At 44.1% G+C, this 18,757-nt stretch overlaps 1 protein-coding gene across 5 annotated transcripts in view; it reads left to right on the top strand.

Annotated features, from left to right (window-relative positions):
* Positions 1 to 18,757, top strand: part of rab36 (RAB36, member RAS oncogene family) — a 153,794-nt gene that overhangs the window by 35,025 nt on the left and 100,012 nt on the right. For 3 of the 5 annotated variants that reach the window (XM_085962006.1, XM_085962007.1, XM_085962002.1), the window contains exons 1-2: positions 6,811 to 6,889; positions 7,116 to 7,220. In XM_085962006.1, coding sequence (XP_085818132.1) covers positions 7,155 to 7,220 — 66 coding nt within the window. In that variant the 5' untranslated portion in view covers positions 6,811 to 6,889; positions 7,116 to 7,154. Of the gene's footprint in view, positions 1 to 6,810; positions 6,890 to 6,909; positions 7,012 to 7,115; positions 7,221 to 18,757 lie in introns of those variants that run through there. The other 2 variants (XM_085962003.1, XM_085962004.1) reach the window with 2 other exon arrangements.

Genomic DNA, 18,757 nt, shown 5'->3' with positions numbered 1-18,757 from the left:
GGTTTAGCAGCAGTTTTTTAAAAACAAAATGTGCTCATCAAGCTCCCTTTACTCTATACCACGTGCCTTAGTCACAACCTCAGGAGAGCAACCCCTAATGCACCACCATAGCAATTTTCCATTTCCAAACCCAACCTTCCGAGCCTGAGTGCCATTTCCAATTAGGGAATTTGTCTTTGTCTATAGGCCCATCCCTATATGTCTGAGCTCATACAGGATGAATGGCCACTTGGGTGGATTACTGGAGGGCTGCTGGAACTGTGCCCTAGCATGAGTCCTAATCAAAAGAAGGGGACATTTTTATTTAAAAGGAGTTCACCGTCTTTCCATTATATAGAATCAGTTTGACAGCAGGTAGGTGAAAAGGAGAACCCGCACCTTTGTATTAAAGTTCAAGGTGGAATGCTATCTGCTTACACAATGAGCCCACTGTCCACAATACCTCTGTACAAATGACACGAAAGAATTTAAAATTTTCTAGTGCTTGCTGCCTTATGTGTTTCAATGTTCTCACTGACTCTACCTCCGCCTACTTTAAAATAAATATGTAAATATAAATAGGATAGCATAAACTGATGAGTGTTCTACATAAAGAATAAACCAGTGGCTGGGAGTATGTTACAAGGCAATTAAAGATAATGTAATTGTGAGAAAAATAGATTTTTGTCTGTGTTGAATTTTTAACTTGTATACCTGTTATTAACAGCATGAAGGGTTAAAAAAAGATCACATAGGCTTAGAACCAAGCATGGCTATTTATTTTCTAAGTGATGGAGGCCATAAACACAATTTGTTTGGACTGAGTACAATAAGAGAAATGAGCCTGTTGTGTCTATTAGTTTCTCACTTTGGTTCTGCAATTATCAATGTGGTTGCTTGCAACAATACAGTAAGCAATCTGAAATAAAAGACACAGGGAGCAATCCATCTGTTGGCAGCTGTAGCTGTTCTCCAAAACAAACTAAATGATCTCATGGAGAAAGTGGGCAACTCATGCTAACCCTTGAAGCAATCCATACTATGATTCCAAGCTAATTTCAAGAGACAGAGGCCTAGAAACTCGGTGGGCTGCGCCACCAGTTAGCGCCTAAAGAGGGCACTCAGTGGCTTTAGCGCCACTGGCCACGCCTCCCGCGATATTTAGCTGGGGCGCCAATGGCGGCGTTAACCTGTTGCGCTGTGCCGCCTCCGACGACATCATCGGTGTGCGCAGCGCCCCACTACCGCCCCGATCTCGATATTTGGCAGCGACCGCCTCTGTAGCGCCGTTCACAAATGGCGCCCAGTTCACGGGGCCTACCTGTGGCGGCAGTGGCGCAAATTAAGGTGGAGGTGCAGGGCAGCCATTTTTTTCGGCGGCCACCTGCCAGCACCTCTATCCCTGGCCTCCTGATCACCCCCCGCAGCATTGCCGGCTGTTTTTCGAGAGCCCGGCACTTCTCCTCGGTGCCGGGCTCTTTTGCTGGCACTTGCAATCTCCAATCGCGCTGATGCAGGCCCCTCCCCCTTAAGAATGGGAGGAAGGCCTGCAGTACCGCAGCGCGCCGTGCCGCAGCGTGTGGCGCTGCGGCACATTGCGCTGCGATATTCAGTTTCAGCGCCCTAAGAGGGACGCAGAGCGCCTCGAGCCTCGCCCTGTGTCCCCCTTGGGGCACTCAAGCTGAATTTCCGGCGGTCGCAGCTGCTCCGAACGCTGTGCTAAATCCGGCGCCCAGGCGAGCTTGGCGCCCCATTTGCGGCTCCACCCAATTTCTCCCCCAGAGTCTCCTTTGTTGACGCACATTTGACAGAATTTAAAACTTCTGCAATTCACCTTGCATACAAATTTCCAACATAACCAAATAGTTCAGGTCTATTCAATAAGTTCACTTAAAGACAATGACAGGGTGCATAACTTAGTTACTGCTCTACTTTTTTCCCTGGTTTCAATCCTTTATTTGTTCCATATTTGTCCTCACTCATCTTGAATAATTCACTTATGTTTTCCAGTTCTTGCTAGAGTTAATCATTTGTGAACTCCAAGCTAATCAGTTATGTATTGCACTGCAGAGTGCAGTCGACACTAGTTCCTCTCTGTGAATTCTTCATTGAGCCAGCCATTGGGCGAGTCAATGTGCGCCAAATGAATGCCATTTGTATGTTTACAGGTATAGGCATAGCTCTGAGATAGAAAGTACAGAGGAGATCTAAAAAAGGGAATAAGAGGGGCAAAGAGAGAGTATGAGAATAGATTAGTGGCTAAAATAAAGGGAACCCAAAAGTCTTTTATAAACACATCAATAGTAAAAGCGTAGTCAAAGGAAGGATGGGGCCTATTAGGGACCAAAAAGGAGATCTTATTGTGGAGGTGGAGGGCATGGCTTTGCATCTTTGCATCTGTCTACACTAGAGAACAAGATGCTGCCAATCAATGTTCCCTCTAATTATTTTTTTGGGTACACAGCTTCTTTAACGTGCTGCACGGCCCATTCAAATTTCCGCGCATGTGTGGTTTTTCCATTTCAAAGCCGGTGAGCCGGCCTGAGCGGGATCTCCAGATAGCTGCATGGCCATGCGGCCGCACAGCTTAACGGATGCATTGGTGCCAATATAGCAGTAAAGTAGGAGGCAGTAGCGATATTGGATAGGATACAAATAGATAAAGAGGATGTACTTAATTGGTTGGCAGTTCTCAAAGTAGAACAGTCACCCGGTCCGGATGGGATGCACCCTAGGTTACCGAGGGAAGTATGGGTGGAAATTACAGAGCCTTTGGTGACTATCTTCCAATCTTCCTTGAATATGGACGTGGTGCCAGAGGACTGGAGGATTTCAAATGTTACACCCATGTTCAAAAAAGGGGAGAGGGATAAACCCGATAACTACAGGCCAGTCAGTGGTGGGGAAACTTTTAGAGACAATTATCTGGGTCAAAATTAATTGGCATTTGGAAAATTATGGGCTAATAAAATCAGCACGGATTTGTTAAAGGCAAATCGTGTTTGACTAACTTGATCGAGTTCTTTGATTATGTAATGGAGAGGGTTGATGAGGGTAGTGTGGTTGATGTTGTTCAAAAGGAGTTTGAGAAAATACCACATAATAGACTTATTAGAAAAATTAAATCCCATGGGATTAAAGGGACAGTGGCAGCATGGATACAAAATTGGCTAAGGGACAGAAAGCAGAGAGTAGTGGTGAATGGTTGTTTTTCAGACAGGAGGGAAGTACACAGTGGTTTCCCAGGGGTCAGTTTTAGGACCACTGCTTTTTTGATATATATTAACGACCTGGACTTGGGTATACAGGGCATAATTTCAAAATTTGCAGGTGAAACAAAACTTGGAAATGTAGTAAACAATGAGAAGGATGCTAACAGACTTCAAGACAACATAAACAAACTGGTAACATGGGCAGACACATGACGGATGCAAATTAACATGGAGAAGTGTGAAGTGATACCATTTTGGTAGGAAGAATGAGGAGAGGCAATATGAACTCAATGTTACAATTTTGAAGGGGATGCAGGAACATAGAGACCTGGTGATGTATGTACACAAATATTTGAAGGTGGCAGGACAAGTTGAGAAGGCTGTTAAAAAGCATTTGGGATCCTTGGCTTTATTAATAGAGGCATAGAGTACAAATTCAAGGAAGTTATGCTAAACCTTTATAAAACACTGGTTAGGCCTCAGCTGGAGTATTGTGTCCAATTCTGGGCACCGCACTTTAGGAAGGCCTTGGAGAGGGTGCAGAAGAGATTTACTAGAATGGTATCAGGGATGAGGGGCTTCAGTTATGTGGAGAGACTAGTGAAGCTGGGGTTGTTCTCCTTAGAGCAGAGGAGGTTAAGAGGAGATTTGATAGAGGTGTTCAAAATCTTGAATGGTTTTGATAGGATAAATAAGAAGAAACTGTTTCCAGTGGGAGAAAGGTCGGTAACCAGAGGACACAGATTTAAAGTGATTGACAAAAGAACCAGAGGCGACATGAGGAAAATTTTTTTTACAGAGCGAGTTGTTATGATCTGGAATGCTCTGCCTGAAAGGGTGGTGTAAGCAGATCCAATAGTAACTTTCAAAAGAGAATTGGATACATACTTGAAGGGAAAAAATTTACAGGGCTATGGGGAAAGAGCAGGGGACTGGGATTAATTGGATAGCTCTACCAAAGAGCCAGCACGGGCACAATGGGCCGAATGGCCTCCTTCTGTACTGTAAGATTCTATGATAAGGTGGTATGTCAGTGCATCTCAGTAAATAATTGGTGTGTGACATGGAGGAAACATAAAAATGGACATGTCACTTCTTGGCTGTGAAAGCTGGTGGGTGATGTGTCTTTCACTGCTGGTCTGTTGCTAAAGTGTCAACTTAGTGCCAAATTTATGCTGATTTGGGTGTAAATGCTGCACCAATTTGGCAATATAACACCAGAATGTAGTAATTCCTCTGGAGTCAGTACCCCTGTTCTACTTACGGCATAATCTTCCAAATAAAAGGATCAAACTGCATTCACATCGTGCCAGCTCCCCTATTATGTCTACAGCCAACACAACATGAATGATCTTCAGTCAGTCTAGTTACTTATACAAGTTTGAAGCCTCTTGGGCTAGCAGACTCATACCTGTAATTAATTTGAACATGTGGGCAGTTGGGTGAAGTGCACTATGCAAGTTGAGTATTCTGGTTATGGGAGCTTTGGGATTCAGAGGAACTGAAGTGCCAGGTAAGCATATCATGACAGGTGTGAGTGAAGCAGCATTTAGCAGTGTTAATACCACTTCACCTATACAGTACCTATTAACAGTATAAGTGCAAGAGAGCTGTCTGGGGTAATATGTTGATAGAAAGTAATGCTTCATTCTTTGGGTTGAATAGAATTGTTAGCTACGATTTGTCAGGCATTGAATCCAATGGGTCTGATATTGTTAAACCATAAAATGTACCCACGTTCACAACAATGTTCCCTGTAATTGTTTTGGTTTGCGGGCGCTTTAACTGGCTGCGCGGCCCATTCAATTTTTCGCGCAAGCGCGGTTATTTCCTTTGAAAAGCTGATGAACGGCCTGCGCGGGTCTTCCAGACTGCTGCACGGCCGTGCAACTTAACGGTGACATGAATCAGTCATTCATGAAAGAAAGACTTATGAAATAATACTGAGCGGCCTACGGGTGGCACTGTCCAGGGAGAGTATAAATACTTGTGCACGGGCCTAGCTTGCGCAGGACATTCTTGACAGGAACTAGTGAAGGACACAACTAGACCTCCATGTTGTAAAACAGTTGATTAAAGCTTTGTTTAACGCTTAGACCAAGTGCCTAGTAGTTTTCTTACGTCAAACAGGAACGTTGGTTCACAGTGGAGGCTCATTTCAGGATTGCAGTTTATCTACATACATTGCTGACCTCTGCTTTTCATCACATACTTCTGGTCAGTCATTGGCAGGAACTCCTGAAATTAACCTCTACTGTGAACACATGGGTGAACTTAACAACAGAAAATGCTGGAAAAACTCAGCAGGCCAGGCAACATCCGTGGAGAGAGAAATAGAGTCAACGTTTCAGGTCGAAACCCTTCGTCAGGACTGAAAAAACACAGGAAATGAAACAGATTTAAAGGCCAGTTTGGGGGCTGGGAAATGGGGATGAAAGAACAAAAGAGAAGTGAAGAGACAGTAAGAGGTATTCAAAACGAGATGAGATGGTGATAGAACTAGTAAAGAGACAAAAGACAGCTCTAGATTAGGTGTGAAATGTGCTGGCAGAATGAGAGACAGCTGCCATGTGGGAGAGAAAAAAGGGGGAAGGACACAAAACAAAGGTGTGGATAAAAAATATATAAACATGTAATAGGGGCCGAGGTTATGATCTGAAATGAACTTGGGTGAACTTTATGGTTTAATATGGCCTGCAGAAAGGGTATACAAGGGTAATGTAGTCGACGTAATATATTTGGATTTTCAAAAGGCTTTCGATAAGGTGAGATGAAGAAAGGTGGGAGGAGGCTCATGTGGAGCCTAAATACTGCCGGGACCTGTTGGCCGAATTACCTATTTTTTTTCCTGTAGATACTGTGTAATACAAATGCACCCAGACCCAGTGGATTCAGTGCTCAGGACCCCAAAAATTATTAATCAGGCTGTGGCGTACCGATCACAGAAAGGACACAATCCGCTTTCCGGTCCGTAGACTATAAATCAGGCATCATGCCTTTAAGAAGGATCACACCTTTAAGAAACTCGATCTGCAACATAGTTAAGCCCAGAGCGGGGGAGGAGCAGTCGAAGCTGTGCACTGATGAAAGGCAGTCGTACTTTGTGTAGTCTCTGACTCCATTTTGTGTTCAGCATGCAGCCTCAACAATTAAACCTTTTCTGTTGAACCTCTCCAAGTTCAGTATTTTTTGCTAGGAGTACGTAGACTCCTACAAAGCTGTGCCTTATCATAGAATCTTACAGCACAGAAGGAGACCATTGGGCCCATCCTGTCTGTGTCGGCTCTTTGAAAGAGCTCTCCAATTAGTCCCACTCCCCTGCCTTAGCTGAAATCAAAATAATGCAAACCAAGTAACAGAGCCTGGCATCTTCGTGGCCCAGTGACCTTGCAGTTACCAACACGGTCAGCAGTGCAATCTTTCTCCAGGTATTGCAGGGCAAGACTCAGTGACAAGGTGGCTTTTGCTCAAAAGATATGAAGCTGGTTATCTTAATTTATCTTATCATTCAATGCTGCAATCTCCAAATGGGAGAAACTGAGGGGGGGTGGTAGAATACTCCAGTGAAGGATTTTTGATGGCGATGAGAAAACCCGAGAGTTTCTTTAAAGAAGCCCCTCCTATCCTGACGTCAGTGTTAGAAGCGAGAGACGCTGGTTGCCATAGAAGCTGCCAGCAGGCGGGTGTGCTGAGAGCTGGTGAGTGCTGTGCTGAGACTTGCACACACACAATTGTTATTTCATGTCCCCCCGGGTCAGTAAAAAGTTAACAGGTGGCCCCGGCTTTGCAAGGTGGGAGTTGGCGTGCCCCCCGCCCCCGGGTAATCCGCAGCCTCTTCTGATCGCGGTCCATACTGTCAGTCTGTGTGTATATATAATTTTGTTTTGCTTGCTTGCTCTGAAGCCATTCTTTGATTTAATGCAGGAAATAGTCGGAGGAATTTCACGCAGAGAGGGGCGAAGGATGAATAACGGTATCTTCCACGCCCCACCTGTCAGCAGGGACCGAGTGATATCCAGGTTCCCCAAGGTCATGCTCTGTCTTTTTAATACTTTTACCTTCTCTCCCACCAATGCTCCAGTTTGCATGGTGACGTGCTTTCGGTCGAGGAGCCGGGCTGTTATGGGCTGGAATAGTTGCACGGTGACAGCTGGGGTTAACACCAGCCAAGGCAACTAGAAACTCAGCTAGTGCCAGCGACAGGGCGCTTCAGTCATCAAGGATGCGGCTGAAAGATGACAGGGGAATGGTGCCGCCGTTGTGTTTGTTTGTTGGGTGGGAGGCGGGGGGACTGATTTTATTTCGATTGAAGGCTCAGTCAGACTGAAGTGGGTAGTCAGGAGTTGCCGATTCCTTTTACTCACCCCTCGACATTCCTATCATTCCAAAGCAGTTATCACTAGCAACCACAAAACTATTAGCCTACAGTGGTAAGTGGTGTAACTTGGTTCTGACCCTTTCAAAATGTTACACTTCGCCACACACGCAATTTTAGACCAAACTGGTTTCGACTGATGAGTCCTGAGTTTTTGAAAAGTAAAAATTGAGCACCAAATGTGGGTTTTTTTTTTACAATAGAATTCTTTTTTTTTAATTCTGTGGGTAATGGAGATGTGGTGCAGACTCCCAGAGAAAGTTGTTTGCTGGTCAATTAACGCCTTTAAAAGGAGCTGAATCAATATTAGCTAATAAGGGGGATTGAGGGCAATAGACATGAATAGCACTGCTTGTTTTGTTTTCAGGGAATTAGGGCGAGGAACTTGATGTTCCTCACAGTGTGTGAGGGGACTGCACAATCCGATAATCACACCTGGACTTTGGATGGGGGGGTGGGTTAATGGATCCAATGGCCTCTTCTCACACTGGCCTTGCTTACAAGTGGAGACATTACATTTTAATGAACTGTCGGCTTCAGCAAAGGAAACATCAGAAATCAAGGCAGAAACCCAGTCCAGCCACTATTTTACTTCCTTCCTTGCCTGGGCTAGGGTATTACAAATCGAGTTACACCCCATTTATACTCTCAACCACAGTGTTGTACCTTAACACAGCAGCGTAGGTTCCAGAACAGGTAGGGAGTAAAACATGGCCACTGCAATCAGTCATAAGGAATAAGAACATAAGAAATAGGAGCAAGAATAGGCCCTTCGAGCCTGCTCCGCCATTCAGTAAGATCATGGCTGATCTTCTACCTCATCTCCACTTTCCTGCACTATCCCCATATCCCTTTGATTCCCTTAATATACAAAAAACTATCAATCTCTGTCTTGAATATCCTTATTTTTAAGGGAGTGGAATTAAATCAGAGGGAGAATTGGCAAAAAAAAAGTAGCTGTATCATATGTATATTGATGCATAGGCAGCTTCCCCCCACCCTCACATTTGTCCTTAACTGTATGAGACCAAGAGGTGCATTATGTAAGGTAATTCCTGATGAAACTACTGACAGGGTATCTGGCATTAAAGCACAAAGGTTTGGGGCTGGGGGAAGCCACGTTAATAGGCTGCTTCAATGCCATTGATGGAATGGCCCATCTCTATACTGGCTAGAATCTTCAGGTGAGGTAGTAGAGTCAAAAGACGTTCGGGGAAGTCGAGGCCCTAGGCTGGGTGAGTTAGGATACAAGAAGGACGAATTTGATGGAATGAATGGCCTTTTCACATCCATATTTTTTCCTTATGTTCTTAGAACTCTATATTTAGAAAACATGGGGGTGAAATTCGGTTATGCCCTGTTTGGAGGTGGTAACCGAATTATCACCAGAGCATTATCTTGGGTGCTCCACTTCCTCTCGGGGTGGTGTCGGGGGCGTAAAGCGTGGCAGCGCCGGAGCGCTACGCGGCTGCTCTGCGTAGCGCTGACACGTTTCAGCATCCCTCCCCTCCCGTTAAAGGGGAGGGATGCTGCGAACTCTGCAGGGCCTCCGATGGCCCACACTAGCCCACCTGTGCCCCATTAGCGCCCCCGGAAGCGCTAACGGCATGCGCAAAGGGGCGAAAATTTGCGGCCATGGAATTTGTTGCAAGACTGTGTGTGTTGAGGGGAGGCATTTATTCTGGATTCTTGGTGCTGTTTGCTGTGGCAGGTGGCAGCTAAATGACCACTAAATGGTATTAAGACTGTGCAACCAATGCAATTGCACAGTGCGCACCATTGGTCAGCTCCTCGGAATGCAGCCCCCGGCATCGGAGCCCCATTGGCAGTGATCTGGCATTATTCAGAATGCTGGAGTGTGTCAGAGTTGCAGATTTAGCAGGTTTCACGATCAGTTGTTGGGTTTACAGAGAAGCGGGTACTGCACAGCCTCCTGTGCTCGCTGCTTCCCAGCTCTCAGTGACTCCATTAATCTCTCTCTTAATCCATTCTCTTTCTTTCCTTCTCTCTATTCCTCTTTCCGTCTCTACATTTTGTTTGACTCTAATTCTCCCTATTTCCTTCTCTGTCTTTCGCTCTGTTTCTTTCTCTATCCTTTCCTTTCATTGGTTAAGGAGATCAGCCATTGGGCATGACTTTTATGAGGTCCCAGCTGCGACGTTGACATCACTGCGCCGTTATCAGATCGATGCTCCAGCAACTTGCGGTGCAAATATAGTGCAATATTAACGGTGAGCATAAAAGTCCAATTGACATCATTCGCCAGCAAAACTCGCCATCACAGCAATTTTTGCCCCATTATATATAAAAGTTACAGTCACTGTGGTAACAGAGGGTAAATAAGTTTCATTCATTTATTTATTTTTGTTTTTAGCAATTGTGACAAATTTTCTAGACGTAACATTTTGGGTGTAAGACCCTCAGGCTAAATTTATACTCTCTCTTTTCTCTTTCTTGAAATCTCCACTGGTAAACATTATTTCTAATTTTAAAAATTCTAATGAGAGTCTGTTTAGGAATAGCACACCACAGGCGTTTCTTTTAAACCGTAGACTGAGCTCTCTGCCATCTTAGATGCATCAAGAGGAAGACGATTGTTGACCATTATCTATCCAAGGATATTCAGAATGAACTGATTGAGATGATTGGAAATCGCGTGAAATGAGTCCAGAGTGCAAGATATTTTGCCGTGATTATGGACTGCAATCCAGATATTAGTCACACCGAACAGTTGTCTCTGACTATGGTTACCTATTGCAAACATGCCTTTTCACAATGGTACGTGTGCAGATTTAACCCCAGATTACGTAGGTACTGTAGTGAAGAATAGTGAAAGACCAGAGGATTGGGAAATTTTTAAAAACCAGCAAAGGACGACTAAAAAAATGATAGAGAGAGAAGGTAGCTTATGAGAGTAAGCCAGCAAGAAATATAAAAACAGACAGTAAGAGCTTCTACAGGTATATAAAAAGGAAGAGAGTAGCTAAAGTAAACATCGGTCCCCTAGAGGATGAGTCTGGGGAATTAATCATGGGAAACAGGGAAATGGCGGAGACTTTGAACAAATATTTTGTATCGGTCTTCATGGAAGAAGACACTAAAAGCATCCCAATAATGGATAATCAAGGGGCTATTGGGGTGGGGGGGGACTTAAAACAATCACTATCACTAGAGAGAAAGTACTAGGCAAACTAATGGGACTAAAGGTGGACAAGTCCCCTGGACCCGATAGCCTGCATTCTAGGGTCTTCACAGAAGTCACACACACAAACCCCACAGTGCAGATAGAGGCCATTTCAGCCCATCGAGCCTGCACCGACACATATCCCACCCGATCCCCGTAACCCCATGTATTTAATCCCCCTAACACTAAGGGTCAATTAAAAGAGGTGGCTGCAGAGATAGTGGATGCATTGGTTGTAGTCTACCAAAATTCCCTGGATTCTGGAGAGGTCCCAGCGGACTGGAAAACCGCAAATGTAATGCCCCTATTTAAGAAAGGAGGGAGACAGAAAGCAGGCAACTATGGACCAGTTAGCCTAACATCTGTCATTGAGAAAATGCTGGAGTGCATCATTAAGGAAGTAATAGCAGGATATTTAGAAAATCATAATATAGTCAAGCAGAGTCAGCATGGTTTTATGAAAGGGAAATCATGTTTGACAAATTTGCTGGAGTTCTTTGAGGATGTAATGAGCAGGGTGAATAAAGGGGAACAAGTAGAGGTCGTGCATTTGGATTTCCAGAAGGCTTTCGATAAGGTGCCACATAAAAGGTTACTGCACAAGATAAGAGCTCACGGGGTTGGGGGTAATATATTAGCATGGATAGAGGATTGGCTAACTAACAGAAAACAGAGAGTCGGGATAAATGGGTCATTTTCAGGTTGGCAAACTCTAACTAGTGGGGTTCCACAGGGAACAGTGCTGGGGCCTCAACTAGTTACAATCTATATTAATGACTTGGATGAAGGGACCGAGTGTAATGTAGCCAAATTTGCTGATGATACAAAGATAGGTGGGAAAGCAAATTGTGTAGAGAACGCAAAGAATCTCCAAAGGGATATAGATAGTTTGAGTACAGGAACAAGGATGTCTTGCTGCAGTTGTACAGGGCCTTGGTGAGACCACATCTTGAGTATTGTGTGCAGTTTTGGTCACCTTATCTGAGGAAGGATGTTCTTGCCATGGAAGGAGTGCAGCGAAGATTTACCAGGCCGATACCTGGGATGGCAGGAATGACTTGAGGAGAGATTGGGTCGATTGGGCTTGTACTCGCTGGAGTTTAGAAGAATGAGAGGGGATCTCATTGAAACTTATAAAATTCTAACAGGACTAGACAGACTAGATGCAGGAAGGATGTTCCCGATGGTCAGGGAGTCCAGAACCAGTGGTCACAGTCTAAGGATAAGGGGTAGCCATTTTGGACAGAGATGAGGAGGAATTTCTTCACCCAGAGAGTGGTGAACCTGTGGAATTCTCTACCACAGAAGGCAGTAGAGGCCAATTCATTAAATATATTCAAGAAGGAGTTGGATATATTTCTTAAGGCTAAAGGGATCAAGGGATATGGGGAGAAAGCAGGGACAGGGTACTGAATTTGGATGATCAGCCATGATCGCATTGAATGGCGGAGCAGGCTCGAGGGGCCGAATGGCCTACTCCTGCTCCTATCTTCTATGTTTCTATGATAGGCTAAGTGAGTGGGCAAAAATCTGGCAGATGGAGTATAATGTGGGAAAATGCGAGGCTATCCACTTTGGTAGGAAAAATAAAACAGCAAATTATTATTTAAATGGGGAGAGATTACAAAATGCTGAGGTACAGAGGGATCTGGGGGTCTTGTACATGAATCACAAAAAGTTAGCATGCAGGTACAGCAAGTAATTAGGAAGGCAAATGGAATGTTGGCCTTTATTGCAAAGGGAATGGAGTATAAAAGTAGGGAAGTCCTGTAATGATATCAGCAAATAGAGATGGTATTTGCCTGTTCAATTATGATGCCTTACCAGCAGGTTTGCATGTATTGATTGCTTGTGCCTGACCAGCAGAGGGCATGTGACCGAGACAAGCAAGGCAGTTTAGTTTGGTTTCAGTTTCGTTCTAGATGGATCACTAGCATGATGTCTCCTGTAATGCTGTATAAAGAGTTGAACAGACTTTAGATAAAAACTCATTCTCTTTCATAAATGTCTCGTCATTGAACCCACAAAGAAATCAATACATGGTGTCAGAAGTGGCTGAAAGAGATGAAGAGAAAAAATCTGAAGTTAAATCAGCTCTCCACAGATTAGCAAGCCAAAAGAGAACATCGTTACTTACCATTAGAGAATAGCTAACAAAGTGAAAAATGGAAGGTTTACACCCACCGGCGACGCTTCAGTTGACAGGTAATGTGGCTGAAAATTGGAGGAGATTCAAACAACGTGTAGAGTTGTATTTAGCGGCAATCGGAGCTGACGAGAAAAGTAATAAAAGGAAATCATCACTGTTCTTACATGTCGTGGGTGATGAAGCGCTGGAGGTGTATAATAACTTCACATTCGCTGTTGATGGAGACAAAATGAAGCTAGATAAAATAATGGAACAGTTTGAGGCCTACTGCATACCTAAACGTAACGTGACGTTTGAGAGGCACAGATTTTTCACATGTGTACAGAAAAGGGGTGAGACTATTGATCAGTATGTGACTGAACTGAGAAACCGAAGCAAATCGTGTGAATTTGGGGGACTGACAGACTCGCTGATAAAAGACAGACTGGTGTGTGGTATTCCAGATAATGGTCTAAGGGAAAGACTGCTAAGAGAGCAAGATCTAGACCTGGGAAAAGCCATAGCACTGTGTAGGGCTACAGAGACTGAAGTTGCAGGCAAAGGAGCTGTTCAGTGACAATAGCTGCAATGTGGATGCAGTGAGAATGAATGGACATAAACCGTTTAACAAAAAGAGCACCAATGTGAAAAAAGAGGCATGGCCAGCGAACGAAAATGAAAGGGACAATCGAAAGTCATGTAGTCGATGCGGTACACAGCATCCACCAAGAAAGTGTCCAGCATATGGTAAAACATGCAATAGTTGCAACAAAAACAACCATTATGCCCGTTGCTGCAAGAACCAAGTGCAACAAAGCAAGGTCCATGCAGTAGATGAAAGCGACATAGAGGAGTTCTATGTAGATGTTGTGTCTGAAAACAAAAAAGAAGAAAGAGACTGGATGTTGACACTAAAAGTGAATGACATACACATTCCATTTAAATTGGATACTGGAGCACTAGTTAATGTGATATCAGAGACTGATTTTAAGAAAATTAGACCCAGACCAAAGATACATGGAATAAAAGTGAAAGTGACAGGATACTCAGGTACTGAAATACCAGTGAAAGGAAGATGCATTGTCAAAGTGACACACAAGGACAGAGAGCACACGTTAGCATTAATCGTGGTGCCAAAGGAGGTGCAAGCCATACTAGGTTTAAAAGCCTGTGAGAGACTGAACCTGGTAAAGAGAGTCCTCGTTGTGGAAAGCGAAGGAGAGACAGTCTATGATGAACTCATGAAAGAGTACAAAGACCTATTTAAGGGTCTAGGCTGCATTCCAGGAGAACACACGATCAGAGTAGATAAAAGTATGACACCGGTCATACACCCATGCAGAAAAGTTCCGTTTGCTCTTCAAAAGCAACTGAAGGCAGAGTTGGACAGGATGGAAAGCCTGAACGTGATTCAGAAGATAGATGAGCCAACTGAGTGGGTGAGTTCCCTCGTCGTAGTGGACAAAAAGAATGGAAAGCTCAGAATTTGCCTGGATCCAAGAGATCTAAACAGAGCAATAAAGAGAGAGCACTTCAAGCTTCCTACACGTGAGGAAATCATGGCACAGTTTGCAAATGCAAAATATTTCAGCAAGTTAGATGCATCATCAGGATTTTGGCAGATGAAGCTGGACGAAGCAAGTTCAAGACTGTGCACATTCAACAGTCCATTTGGCAGATACAGATTCCTAAGGTTACCATTTGGCATTGCCTCAGCTCCTGAAGTGTATCACAAGACTATCCATATGATCTATGAGCACCTGGAGGGAGTTGATACATCAATGGATGACATCATAGTATGGGGAACCACGAGAACTGAGCATGACGAGAGACTGAAAAAAGTGCTGGAAGCAACAAGGAAAACAAACCTGAAGCTGAATAGAGAGAAATGCCAGCTCGGGGTGACAGAACTGACATTCGTGGGAGATATCCTTAGCGGTGAGGGCATCAGACCAGATCCCAGAAAGGTGTCCGCCATTGAGAATATGCCAAAGCCACAATGCAAAAAGGACGTGCAGAGGTTTCTTGGAATGATCAACTACATGGGTAAATTCATATCCAACCTTTCAGAAAAGATGGCGCCACTGAGAAGACTAACTGAAAAGAACATAGAATGGGAATGGAATCATGAGCATGAGAAGTCATGGAGCAATCTAAAGAAACTGCTCACGGAGGAACCAGTTCTGAGGTTTTATGACCCAGTGAGACCCATCAAGATATCATCAGATGCATCACAGAATGGGCTCGGTGCCGTTCTTCTGCAAAAATATGACTACTGGCAACCTATTGCATATGCATCGCGCTCAATGACAGACGCGGAGACGCGATATGCTCAAATAGAAAAGGAGCTGCTCAGCATCACATACGCCTGTGAAAGATTTCACCAGTTTGTGGCAGGACAAGCAATCAGTGTAGAGACTGACCATAAGCCCTTGATTGCATTGTTCCAAAAGCCACTAAATAGCTGTCCGCTTAGAATACAAAGAATGATGATCAGGCTGCAACGCTATACACTGAATGTTGCATACACACCGGGTAAGCTGATGTATACAGCAGACACGTTGTCCAGAGCTGTTGACCCAAGTGAGCCCGCAAACACCACAATGGATGAAAAAGTGAATGCCTACGTGGACATGATCACAAGTGCACTGCCCATAGCAGATGCAAAAATGGAGCTCATAAAGACTGAGACAAACAAAGATGAAACAATGAGACGACTGAGGAAAAGCATCTTGGATGGATGGCCCAACATGAAGCAAGACTGCTCACCTGACATAGCAGAGTATTGGAACTGCAGGGCAGAGTACTGGAACTGCAGGGCGGAACTGCAGGGCGGAACTATCAGTGGTCGAAGACATCATCTACAAAGGAAGTAAAATAGTTATCCCAAAGAGTCTGAGAAAAGAGATGCTAAAAAGGATCCATGGAAGACATCTGGGAATCAAAGTGTAAGAAAAGAGCACGAGAGGTGATGTACTGGCCACGAATCGACCAAGATGTGACAAATGAGGTGTCAAACTGCACAATATGCCTGAAATATCGAGCAAGCAATCCGGTAGAACCACTAAAGCCACACCCAGCGCCAGACAGACCTTACCAGAAGGTAGGCGCTGACCTATTCGTATGTCAAGGGAAGGACTATCTTGTAGTCACAGACTATTACTCCCTGTATCCAGAGGTTTGTAGACTGCACACCACCACTGCAGATGCTGTGATAACATGTATGAAAGCCATATTCGCCAGACATGGCGTGGCAAGCGAGGTCTTCACAGACAACGGACCTCAGTTTTACAATGCAAGTTTCCGACACTTTGCCAAAGAGTGGGACTTTGTCCACACAACGTCAAGTCCTCACTTTCCACAGTCCAATGGTCTAGTGGAAAAATCGGTCCAGACAGTGAAAAGACTGATGTACAAGGCAAAAGACAGTGGAACTGACTTCTACCAGAGCATGCTTGTATACCGCACAATGCCGCTCGAGTGTGGTAAGTCACCAGCCCAACTCCTTATGGGACGTCGGCTAAGGTCAAACCTACCCATCCTGGAGAACCTCCTGAAAACAAAAGAGGGGGAGAAAGTGAGAAAGTTCAAAGAGCAACAGAAAGAAAAGCAAAAGCACTACTATGACAGAGGAACACAAAACCTACCTGAACTCCACACTGTTGACCAAGTAAGGTTCAAAGACAAAACAAACACATGGACTCAGAAGGGAACTGTCCTGAGTGAAGTTCAACCAAGATCATACACCATTCAGACAGATGAGGGTGCTGTTCTGAGAAGAAATCGTCGAGATCTTCTCATGGGACCAGCCACAGCAGGTCAAGAGACTGATACTGTTGAACAACCTGATCACACAGCTGAGAACCAATCCTCTGAGGCAACAACTCAGATTCAAGGACAATCAATCAGAAAATCCTCAAGACACGTGAAGCCTCCTGAGAGACTCATTGAGCAAATTTAAGGACTATTGTTATAGAAGGAAGTAATGTTATCTTATTCTTTCTTCAAGTTCTAGTGTATTGACATATTTCATGTGAACACACAAAGCAAGGTTAAAAAACCTTGATCATGATAATGATAATGTAAGTTCATTAAGTGTTACAGTTAAAATGCAGATTAATACAAAGAAAACATGTTGTTAGTTAAAAGTAAAATACTTTCTTTTTAAGAAAAGGAGATGTAATGATATCAGCAAATAGAGATGGTATTTGCCTGTTCGATTATGATGCCTTACCAGCAGGTTTGCATGTATTGATTGCTTGTGCCTGACCAGCAGAGGGCATGTGACCAAGACAAGCAAGGCAGTTTAGTTTGGTTTCAGTTTCGTTCTAGATGGATCACTAGCATGATGTCTCCTGTAATGCTGTATAAAGAGTTGAACAGACTTTAGATAAAAACTCATTCTCTTTCATAAATGTCTCGTCATTGAACCCACAAAGAAATCAATACAAGTCCTGGTACAACTGTACAGGACGTTGGTGAGACCACACCTGGAGTACTGTGTGCAGTTTTGGTCGTCTTATTTAAGGGAGGATATACTTGCATTCAGAGAAGGTTCATGAGGTTGATTCTGGAAATGAGGGGGTTGTCTTATGAAGAAAGGTTGAGCAGGTTGGGCCTATACTCACTGGAGTTTAGAAGAATGAGAGGGGATCTTATTGAAACATATAAGATTCTGAAGGGGCTTGACAGGGTAGATGCAGAGAGGATGTTTCCCCTCGTGGGGGAATCTAGAACTAGGGGGCATAATTTCAGAATAAGGGGGCACTCTTTTAAAACGGAAATGAGGAACATAACATAAGAACAAAAGAAATAGGAGCAGGAGTAGGCCAATCGGCCCCTCGAGCCTGCTCCGCCATTCTATAAGATCATGGCTGATCTGATGCTAACCAGCAATCTACTATCACAGAACCATCTCCTGAATCTAACAGAATTAGACACACGAAATAGGAGCAGGATCAGGCTACACGGCCCCTGGGCCCGCTCCGCTACCCACAGGGCCATGACCGATCCGAACCTAGACTCATGTCCAAATTCCTGCCCACTCCCCATAACCCTTTATTCCCTTTACTTCTAGGAAACTGTCTATTTCTGTTTTAAAGTTATGTAATGATGTAGCTTCTACAGCTTTTTGGGGCAGCATATTCCATGGACCTACCACCCTCTGAGTGAAGTAGTTCCTCCTCATCTCAGTTTTGAAAGAGCAGCCCCTTATTCTAAGACTATGCCCCCTAGTTCTAGTTTCACCCATCATCGGGAACATCTTCCCCGCATCCACCCGATCCAACCCCTTCACAATCTTATATGTTTCAATAAGATCGCCTCTCATTCTTCTGAACTCCAATGAGTAGAGTCCCAATCTACTCAACCTCTCCTCATATGTCCATCCCCTCATCCCCGGGATTAACCGAGTGAACCTTCTTTGTACTGACTCGAGAGCAAGTATGCCCTTTCTTAAGTATGGACACCAAAACTGTACGCAGTATTCCAGGTGCAGTCTCACCAATACCTTGTACAACTGAAGCAATACCTCTCTATTTTTATATTCTATCCCCCTTCTTAATCACTTGCTGCACCTGCATACTAACCTTTTGAGTTTCGTGCACCAGGACCCCCAGACCCCTTTGTACTTCAGTACTTTCCAGTTTCTTGCCATTAAAATAATAACTTGCTCTATGATTTTTCCTGCCAAAGTGCATAACCTCACACTTTCCAGTATTGTATTCCATCTGCCAAATCTCTGCCCACTTACTTAGCCTGTCTATGTCCCCTTGCAGGTTTTTTATGTCCTCCTCACTCACTACTTTCCCTCCCATCTTAGTATCATCTGCAAACTTTGATATGTTACACTCGGTCCCCTCCTCCAAATCGTTAATATA

This window comes from Somniosus microcephalus, chromosome 19 (assembly GCF_052327205.1).
Source record: "Somniosus microcephalus isolate GS21.2 chromosome 19, FLI_Smic_1.0, whole genome shotgun sequence".
NCBI classification, from domain to species: Eukaryota; Metazoa; Chordata; class Chondrichthyes; order Squaliformes; family Somniosidae; genus Somniosus; species Somniosus microcephalus.
This window is presented reverse-complemented; position numbering and strand designations above follow the sequence as displayed.